Source organism: Pyrus communis, chromosome 10 (genome assembly GCF_963583255.1).
Source record: "Pyrus communis chromosome 10, drPyrComm1.1, whole genome shotgun sequence".
NCBI classification, from domain to species: Eukaryota; Viridiplantae; Streptophyta; class Magnoliopsida; order Rosales; family Rosaceae; genus Pyrus; species Pyrus communis.
Window position 1 is genome coordinate 1,100,803 of NC_084812.1, and position 9,422 is coordinate 1,110,224.

The window sequence follows — 9,422 nt, forward strand, 5'->3', positions numbered from 1 at the left end:
CAGCCGGGAGTCACCTAACGTGACATGTACCGCTGCATATAGAGCTCCAATCTCAACTCAACATCTGAATCTGCACACGAGTCGGAACCACCTAACGTGGTCTGTACGACAAGACTGGGTGTAATATATACGCTCTAGTGCTACGATCACGTGAAGACTGTGCGAATAATCGCGGGTCACCTACGAGTCGGATCCACCTAATGTGGTCTGCACGACAAGGCTTGCACCTAACTTGGATCCAAGGCGAGCGTGTGGTGCGGGTGAACATCACGTGAAGGACTCTGCCCCTCTCTGGGCGGGAGCACTAACACCGGGGGTGCAGATTATGAGCTCTCTAAGCATTTCAAACTACTATTGCATAATAAACAGGAATGCATAACCACATGAATACCGCTTACCTGGCACTTACCTGTGCGTCCACAGCACCAAATACACATTTATATATATGTATGCCACTACTAATACATGCGATGATGCGTAAACAACATTCATACGATGCATGGCATAAAACAAATAACCTTTTCTATTCTATTTCTGGGAATTTAGATGTATATAGGTATATACGGAAAACAAAAGCCCACTCACTGATAAGTGGAAGGGTCGTAGCCCCCCTGCCTCGAGTGTGTACGCTCGTCCTCGGAATACGAATCACCTATACGCGACAAAGTTACGAAAACGTTAATTTAAAAGCACCTAAGCAACTTCTCGTAATAACTTCTCATACATTGCTCAAATTGGACAAATGAATATACCAACGTGCTCTACACAACCTCAGGATCACACCCATATTTTTAAAATAATTTTTGGACCACGCACGCGCCCCCACGCGCATGAACAGGCACGGACCTACGCGCCCCCCACGCGCGGCCACGTGCACTGCACACTGACGGTGTCAACTGACGCCGTCAGGAATATTCCGTTAAACTGACGGAATATTCCGTTAAACCTAACTGTTACCGTTAACTGCCGTTAGGAATATTCCGTTAAACTTAACGGAATATTCCCCTGTCTTCTCCGGCGAGACTCCGGCGCCGGCGACGGCGCCGGAAAACTGGGAAATTTTCCAACCGTGTTTTCTCCTTCGTTTTTCAACCATTTTTCACAATCTTTATACCAAAATGAAGCTTAGGACTAGTAGAACAACGTTAGACCACTTTTACAAGCTAAAACTCACTAGATCATACCTGCAACAACGGTCAAAGTTCGGCCAACTTTACATCCAACGATCCCGACGTCCAATTTCACCCAACGAACCACTCCGAGGCTCCTTGGGACCTCACAAACACATCCACAAGCTTAGAAATTCCAAAAACGCACTAGTTTAGGTTTGCATGAACAGTGCAATAATCGGACCTCGTCGAAACGACGTGAAAACATTAGAATTCTTACCTAGAATTGGTATGGTTGTGCTCCTCACAACCTCACGAGTTCAATGGTGTAATTGGTTCCTTGATTGGTGAAGGTTTGAGTTGGTTTGTGTGTGTGTCCGTAAGTAGAATGAAGAAGAAGAAGAAGATGAACTCGGGGAGGAAGAGAGAGAGAGAGAGAGAGACAGAGAAAGACAGAGTGAGGGAATGAGGGAGGGAATCCCGGGGAGAAAAAGAAAATGTATGAGTGTGTGTGGTCCCACAACCCACACAACACAACACTAAGCGTAAACGAATAGATTAGGGGTAAAATTGTAATTTCAAATGTACGTTTCGTTAGTTTCGGGACGGGATGTTACACTTTATGTCCTACCCCTGTTCACTACTTTTTTGTTTTCTTGGTGTTTGCCTCTCTATAGGCTTTCCTGTCTTTCTTTTGGTTTCTTTGCCTTGGCTATTTCCCTTGTTTCCCAAAAAAAAAAAAAAAAAAAAAAAAAAAAAAAAAAACATTAGACTTGCTTGGAAGCGCTTTTAAGAATAATGTTTTTGGATTTCAAAACCACTTGAAGTGCTTCATACATGAAATATCAATTATGTGCTTCTTATAGTGAGCACTTCACGTGTTTTTCTCTAATTCAATTACATTTTTACTAAGAATTAGTAACAAAAATACTTTCGTTTCAGCCATTTTAAAAATATTTTCAAACATTTTTTCTAAATTTTTGTTCGACATTTCCCTTTTTATTTATTTTACGAGTGATATTTTAGCCTAATTGCCAAATCTCGAGTCAATCAATATCCGAAGTGTGAAAATATATCATGTGGCAAAAGTGACATATTAAATACTTTGTTAGCTTGTATAACACATGAAGATATATCACGTAACAAAAACGGGACATGTTAACTTGTACTTGAAAATATAAGGTCTTAGTTTGATTCTTATAAAAAGTAAGGTAGTAACAAAATTATTATAATTAATTCATTAGGCAATCAATGTGCGGCGGAGTCAGGCTTGGCCTTGGCAATCAGTGTTGGAGGTGGACTTGGTCCGCTTGGTTTGGCAGCTGGAGGCGGAGGCGGCGAGATTTCAAATTGAATTATCATATATGTATGAAAATTTGGTTCCTTTCCGCGACGAATTTGGATCATTTTCAGATTTTACTGTTCGAAGTCTAAGAATTAGAAAATTTGGACTTTTACTTTGTGTGGAAGAAATATCAGAACTTTTAATTTGTATGACGTGAGTCAACAAAATAAATTAATAAGAGCCATTAAATTTTATTTAAATGATCCTAATTGTCTGATCTTTGAACCCGAGATAATGAAATTGGAGAAGATCTCTATCCTTCCACGACCTTCGCAATACCCAATAAGTCAACGCAAAATTTATCTTAAGTGACCGATAAAATTACCTAATCAGCAATTAGTCAGCAGATATAAATCTACCGTGGTGACTGTAGAAATTTCAGAGACAAAAAAACCCTAACCGGACAAAGCCTAAGTGGGTTTACCTTCCCCCAGTTGACCAGACATTTTAGCCCGAAACCAGAAAACCCTTCAAAATTCACTGCCCCTCTCTCTCCTCCCCTGTCCCTCTCTCTCCTCACACACACACACACACACTTTCTCTCTCTGTATATCTCTCTATCTCTGTTTGTGCAATTTTTGCTCTGATTTTTTGTCTATTTTTGAGGTTTTTTTTGCAGCGAAGAAGATGGAGTTGTGCGCCTCTGAGAAAAAGGGCATCTGGGTTGGCTCTCTTTTGGAAGCAATGGTGGTCGACACTGTCGTTGCTGCTCACAACTCCCTTGCTCTGCTGCTCCTTGCGGTATACTTATCTCTCTCTCTCTCTCCCTTAAATTGCTCTTATTTGTTCATAATTTTGTGTGTAAAATTGTGACATGGATTGAAATGTTAAAGTTTCATGCTTTTGTTGTGATTTTTACTTTTTACTACTCGAGATCTAAAAAATCTGCAGCTTTTTTACTGAACTATTATTTCAGAATTTGGGTTTTTTTTTTTTTTTGGCTTTTACCAATGGTTTTGAAATTTGAATTTTTGTTTTCGATAAATTTAAGGGATGGAATTTGGTAGGTTTATGTATTAGGTTGTTTGGGGGAGAAAAGCCCTTTTTCTGCTTATCTTTCTTTTTTTAGAAAAGCACTTTGTATTATTGATTGTATGTTGTCTTAAAACTTGTATTTATTTTAATCAGGTTCTGGAGAATGTGGGTTTTTCTTGTTAATCGTTCGCTTTCATTCTATTTTTTTAATGTAGCATTGTGTTAAAGTTGCTTTCTTTTGTATTGTTTGTCGAAATTTTGTGTAGAAACTAAATCGCTTGGATGTTATGTTACAAACTTCTTGACGCTCTTTTCCTAATGCTCTTGGTTTCTAGTTGGTTTTTCTTGTGAATCGTTCGCTTTCATTGTTTTCCTATGCTCTTGGTTTCTAGTTGGTTTTAGCTGACACAAATTTTTAATCTTTTTCATATACCGTTATTTCTTTTTTAAGTTCATGATTATTCTCCATTTTGTGATTGCATTAATACAATGAGGAGTCATAATTCCTTTTCATACTTATAAACTTAGAACAATAGATTTACTAAAATGACCTAATTTAGACCCCGTCATGAGAACAGAGTATTGCCGCAAAGAAATTTGCGCATACATTGCATATATGGTGTTACCATTTCTGTGTTTAAGATAACAATTCAGCACTTTCTAACTTTCCCAACACTATAAATGTAATTGTTGTTGGGGCTGTAGCACCGGATTTTACATTGACCACATATTTCGGTAGTTTTAGTTTTGAACATCTGGCTAAAGTTTGTTTAGTTTATCATATTATGGAGTGATGTAGGCCTTGTATTGGGATTTCTATTTTGTTGTCGACCAGATTTGGTATTGTACCATTGTTGATAAGCTATGAAGTATGTTTTGCAAACTTGTTTTGGTTTGCTGGGCTCGCCTGCTGCATTATGAGCCGCATGCCTAAATGCCGTTTTAGAATCCATTTTATGAACTGGGATATGCATGTTTACGGAAAACGAAAGGCTTGTGTTATTTGTTATTTTCTCTTTTTAAAAGCTGTTCACCAACACCAGTTATCGCTGTTTCAGACTGGGGCACTGATGAATGGTATCAATATGTCACCGGAATTGACTGCAATCACAGGAAGGTAATGAAATTGTTTTTCTGTTCATCCAATACCAGCATCAATGGTTTTTGAGGGTATAATCGAATCTAAGTTGGCGACTGTTGCTTCCTTCTTCAGGTTTCCTTTTGAAGAACTTCTCAAAGTGGAAAAACCTGGTGCGGAAAACAAAGATGCTAGTGATACAGAGGATGACAACGAGGATGAAGATAATGAGGAGGTGGATGACCCAGAGGATGATGATGCCAGAGATGAGGACTTCTCAGGTGACGAAGGGGCAGATAAAGAAGGAGATCCAGAGGATGATCCTGAAGCCAATGGCGATGGAGGCAGTGATGAGGATGATGATGAAGAAGACGACAATGATGACGATGGTGATGATGACGATGATGAAGATGAGGATGGAGAAGAAGAGGAAGAAGAGGAGGAAGAGATTCCACAGCCACCTGCTAAGAAGAGGAAGTGAGAAGAGGAGCCACCAGTCCTTTGCCATTGTGTTGTTTCCGTTTCAGTAAGGAGTTATGAAGTAGTGAGGCAGAATTTAGCTTGTCAGTTTGATCGGAGTAGAATTTACATTCCTTGTCCTTAATGAACCGCAGATGTTATTAGTTATCGTCGAGATACATTGTTCTCGTATGAAAATCAGTAGACGTCTTTGATGTTACGTTGAGAATCTTCGTATGTTGTGTTAAACCTCTTTGATCGATTTATATAAGTTTGGGATTCATAAAATTGAAGGAAACCAACTGTTTCTTTCTTCTCTTGTTTGTTGTCTTGGAGAAACCAACTGGTTCTTGAGCTGTCCAGGAGTTCGTCGTCTTGAAAGGAAAGGAACCATCTGTTTCTTCAACACTTTTTTCCGTCGAGGGCAGGTCTATCATTACTCGCACTTGGTGTTGGTGGAACAAAAGATGTGCATGTGATAAGAGAGATACACACATTGTGATCACCTACAGCAGCCGTTTGTTCCACCAACAGTTGCTTTTATCCAGTTGCTAATAAGCCTACGTTTGATCTAGGCTGGGATTAGAGCTAAACAGTCCAATCCTAGTCCTAGTCCTAGTCCATTCAATCAAACGCGCTCTCAGAGCTTAGTATATATCATGTTAACGATGAACAATTTACGCTACGAAAACATATAATGTGACATTAGTGCAATTTATTACAAACAATGGAATTTGCCGACGTCCTTGCGTTAAGAAAGTATTGGAGTTGTATGACAATAGAATGAGACGATGAAGTTCGGAACAGAAGCAGAGTACAGTGATCTCGGGGATTTGGAGACGTCCTCATCCTTTCCAGTTGCGCTCTGCTGAATAACCTACAAAGTAATGGGTACGTAACAACAAACGTTAATAAAAGGCATCCAGCATTTGCAGAGTTCCATGGGAAAGATTCATATATAGACCACATCCTGCAAGGCCCGTCAATGGTCTTTTAAACTGAAAGGAAATGCTCAGCCACAGCTTTTGAAAACATGAATTCGCATTCAACCATCAAATCTTGCTTAAGTTTAAAAGAGAAGGAACATGGCTGGCTACAATACCATCAATGAGTATCGCATAGTCAGACTAGCATCGCTGAGGACAAGGAAGAAGAACTATGCATATATAGAATTGAAGGTTGATAATTTAGGTTAAGCAAGATATTATGACATTTGTGATTAAAAGAAATAATTGAATCAACTAAAACTACAAAGATCAAAGGTGGTGATGATATTATTGAAAATTGCAAAAAACAACTGGGTTCAAGGGTACTGAGGTTAAAGTCTTAATCTAGGCATGGCGGACCAGGAAGATAGAAAGGGTAAAATTATCGAACTCATTGTTGCCTTTTTCAGCTCCTTCTGGTTTGAAAGCAAACAACGATTTTCCGCTCGTTGAAAGAAATCTTAAAAACTCAACAATGAAATGATCATACTTGAATTAAAACTGAGAAGCTAATGGTGCACTAACTTGATCTTTACTTAATGGATGGAAGAACAAGGCGATATCAGCATTTTAAAGAGTTCATTTCGCAGAATCGACACAAAATCAAAGGGAAATCCATATTCCGCCATACCCCCGAAAGCTTCAATCACTTAAACAACCATGCCATTGCAATACTAAACATCCACACACATGATTCTACCACAAAGTCACCAAATTCAAATTTGTTGCAACCAAAATTCCTCACAACCCCACATTGTAAGATCACATCAGAAGTACTCAATCAAGAAAGAACAGAAATTTCCAAACACAATTGAATCACAAAACTTACCACATTCACTCAGTAACGGGCAGCTTCCCAGCTCGAAAAGTCGCAAACTTTGACACTTCGGAGTAGGAATACCGAACACCATTTTCCTTCAAGAAGTCCTCAAGCACCGCCTTCACTCCTTCAGGGTCAGAATTCTCACACTCAATCTCATAACAAGTACCAAAATCATACTTAGTCTCATCCACCTCCAATTTCATGCCTTTCCAATCATACACATCCCTCACATTCCTAAATCCTCCCAATCCCACAAACCCTAAAACCCCAAATTCCTCCCTCACCCTCCTCAAAACCCTAGACTCCGCGGCCATCAGCTTATCCGGCTCGGCGACGCAGGCCCGCCCGATCGAGTGATCAAACTCCTCCTCGTCCTCCTCCACTCGGCTGACGCCGTCGACAAGCACCGCCCGCGCCTTGAGCGTCACGGCGCAGAGAGGACTCCTGTCGGAGAATCGTAGCCGGAGAACGGCTCGGCGGGCCGAGAGCTCCGCTTTGGAGCCGTCAAAAAAGAAATTCTCTTGGCGATGCGTGGCGACGAGGAATGGCGCCAGGAGGGTGGTGACTTGGCGGTGAGCGGCAGCGTCGAGGAGCCTGAGCTTGACCTCGACTTCCATCAGAGCTTTGGGGATTTGAGACATGAAGGATTTTTGAGGGCGTTCGAGCTTCGATTACTGAGGAAGGCCGATGCGGTGCGTTTTGGAGGAGGTGTCTTTGGCGCGGTCGAGGTGGTGGAGGAGGGTAGTGGCGGCGGTGGTTGTGGTTGTGGTGGAGGAGGCGGCGGCGCGCAGCTTGCGAGCTTCTTCGAGTTCGTCTTTGTCTTCGATTTTGAGTTCGATCTTGGTTGGCTTTCGTCTCAGCATTTCTGCTCTCTCAAATTTCATCACTTATTGACATCCGCTGCGTCTTTTATACGTTTTGGATTGGGCCCGCTAAGTAGTATTGGGCTTTGATTCACTGAGGCCCGCTTGGTATCGTTTTTATAAGAAGCACTTATATCATAAGCATTTTCGTAACATGTGCTTTTATTTGAAACAAATAGAATTGTTTTTCGAAATTTTAAATGCTTCTTGAAAAAAAAAAATTGGAAGTGCTTTGGTGACCAAGCTACGGCAGTCTAGTTTTTTGGGAGTCGAAAAAGCTTATAGAGGTATTTCATCATCTCTCTGTCCACTATCGTGTGATAAATCTCTTTGTTCTGAAATTTCATTTAAGTTTTTCTATTTTATTAAAGAATAAAAACTGACTAAATTTAAATGCAGTGATAGATCATCACTTTAACTGAAGAGATTCTTTAAGCAAATTACAGTTTCATCAATTCACATTAAATGTTTCAAATTTTCACATAAAAAATAATAAACTATTAAAATCTCCCATTCTTCAACCTTGATCCTCAAGCTCCCCAGCACCATGGCGGCAAAATCCCCAGCAAAATTCTCAATGCTGTTCTTGCTTGTGGCTTGTGCGGCAAACATGAACGAAGCACTGTCGGCCGCACCGCCAGCAGCATCACTACTGTCCATGTTGCCGCACGGCCCTTGGGAGTCGGGACTTCCAAGGACAAGGACATTTCCAGGTCGGCCCGGCTGGAAAGAGCTCCGACAATGCTGGGCTCCTCTCCAAAGTGTAATAGGCTGCGTCGACCAGATTTACGATGCGCTCTCCAACGCCCGATTCGACCAGATCGGGCCGGCTTGTTGTAAGGCCGTCGCTGAAACGTTTGACTATTGTTGGGCCAAGTTGTTTCCTTTCAACCCATCTTTCCCTCCATCTCTCAAGGGCTTTTGCACTGCTCATCCACCTTCACTCAAGTCAACTTGAATAAGGTTTATTGTGTCACATCGTTACGTTGTATTACTGATGAACTAATGTTATAACTCGTGAATTAAATTATTAATCTTATATTCTAGGTCATGCTATATTAACTATAACGACAATAATACGTGACGGTATGAATGTTACAGCAAAATTTAATTTTGCTTTTGAGGGAATCTCACCCTAGCTAGGTTGCTTTTGCATCAGTCTAGAGCATACGATGCTCTCTTCTCTTTTGTTTAGGTTGTTTTATGTAATAATTTTTTTTTATTTAGTTAGGATTCCCTTGAGAAATTTGGTAAAATGCCCCTTTTGCAGGCCGAAAAAGATTTTTGGTCATATTTTTTAAAATGTTATAGGACTCGTTTAAAAGAAGTTTTCAAATAACTAAAAATGTTTTTGGTTAAATTGATTTTAGGTTTCAAAAGCAGTTTAAGTGTTTTTTGGAAGAAGTATCATATATGTGCTTCTTAACGGAACAACTTAAAATTGATTTTCCAGGATCCACTTAGATTTTTACAAAAAATTGGTTTAAAAAACATTTTCACTAAAAGTGCTTTCAGACATTTTAAGCTAGATTTAATTATTTCCAAAGTCTTTTAAATTGCTTAGAAACAATAGCGTATGAACTCGTTTCAACTAAAATTTTCTCTTATGAGCAATGAAGAAATACATATATCTAACTTTATTTGCTAGCTAAAACCAAAGAGAAATCTAAATAGGTATGAAATCGTAATCAGGGTATTAATTCCTGTCTCTTTTTCTAATCATCTACTTTTTATTGTTCTTTTATTTATTCAGACGATGGAACCAGCTTCGAATTAGGTCGCTG

The 9,422-nt window shown here is 39.9% G+C and overlaps 3 protein-coding genes across 3 annotated transcripts; 2 read left to right on the forward strand and 1 right to left on the reverse strand.

The window, feature by feature from the left end:
* Positions 1–2,899: 2,899 nt before the first annotated feature.
* Positions 2,900–5,264, forward strand: LOC137746777 (uncharacterized). The gene is made up of 3 exons (XM_068486784.1): positions 2,900–3,195; positions 4,488–4,546; positions 4,643–5,264. The coding sequence occupies exons 1-3, from the start codon at positions 3,082–3,084 to the stop codon at positions 4,986–4,988; spliced, it is 519 nt and encodes a 172-aa protein (XP_068342885.1). The 5' UTR covers positions 2,900–3,081; the 3' UTR covers positions 4,989–5,264.
* A 325-nt stretch (positions 5,265–5,589) lies between these two features.
* On the reverse strand, positions 5,590–7,552 carry LOC137746776 (triphosphate tunnel metalloenzyme 3). Its single transcript, XM_068486783.1, has 2 exons — positions 6,782–7,552; positions 5,590–5,843 (listed from the first exon to the last, which is right to left on the reverse strand). Exon 1 carries the CDS (start codon positions 7,414–7,416, stop codon positions 6,787–6,789), a length of 630 nt encoding a protein of 209 aa, XP_068342884.1. The 5' UTR covers positions 7,417–7,552; the 3' UTR covers positions 5,590–5,843; positions 6,782–6,786.
* Positions 7,553–8,185: 633 nt separating this feature from the next.
* Positions 8,186–8,596, forward strand: LOC137746876 (uncharacterized). Its single transcript, XM_068486894.1, has one exon. The coding sequence runs from the start codon at positions 8,186–8,188 to the stop codon at positions 8,594–8,596; it is 411 nt and encodes a 136-aa protein (XP_068342995.1).
* The last annotated feature ends 826 nt before the right edge of the window (positions 8,597–9,422 follow it).

Coding starts and splice junctions, on each gene's coding strand:
- LOC137746777 (XM_068486784.1), top strand. CDS start 3,082: ATGGAGTTGTGCGCCTCTGAGAAAAAGGGCATCTGGGTTGGCTCTCTT. Junction 3,196..4,487: donor TTGCTCTGCTGCTCCTTGCG/GTATACTTATCT, acceptor TCGCTGTTTCAG/ACTGGGGCACTGATGAATGG. Junction 4,547..4,642: donor TTGACTGCAATCACAGGAAG/GTAATGAAATTG, acceptor TTCCTTCTTCAG/GTTTCCTTTTGAAGAACTTC.
- LOC137746776 (XM_068486783.1), bottom strand. CDS start 7,416: ATGTCTCAAATCCCCAAAGCTCTGATGGAAGTCGAGGTCAAGCTCAGG.
- LOC137746876 (XM_068486894.1), top strand. CDS start 8,186: ATGGCGGCAAAATCCCCAGCAAAATTCTCAATGCTGTTCTTGCTTGTG.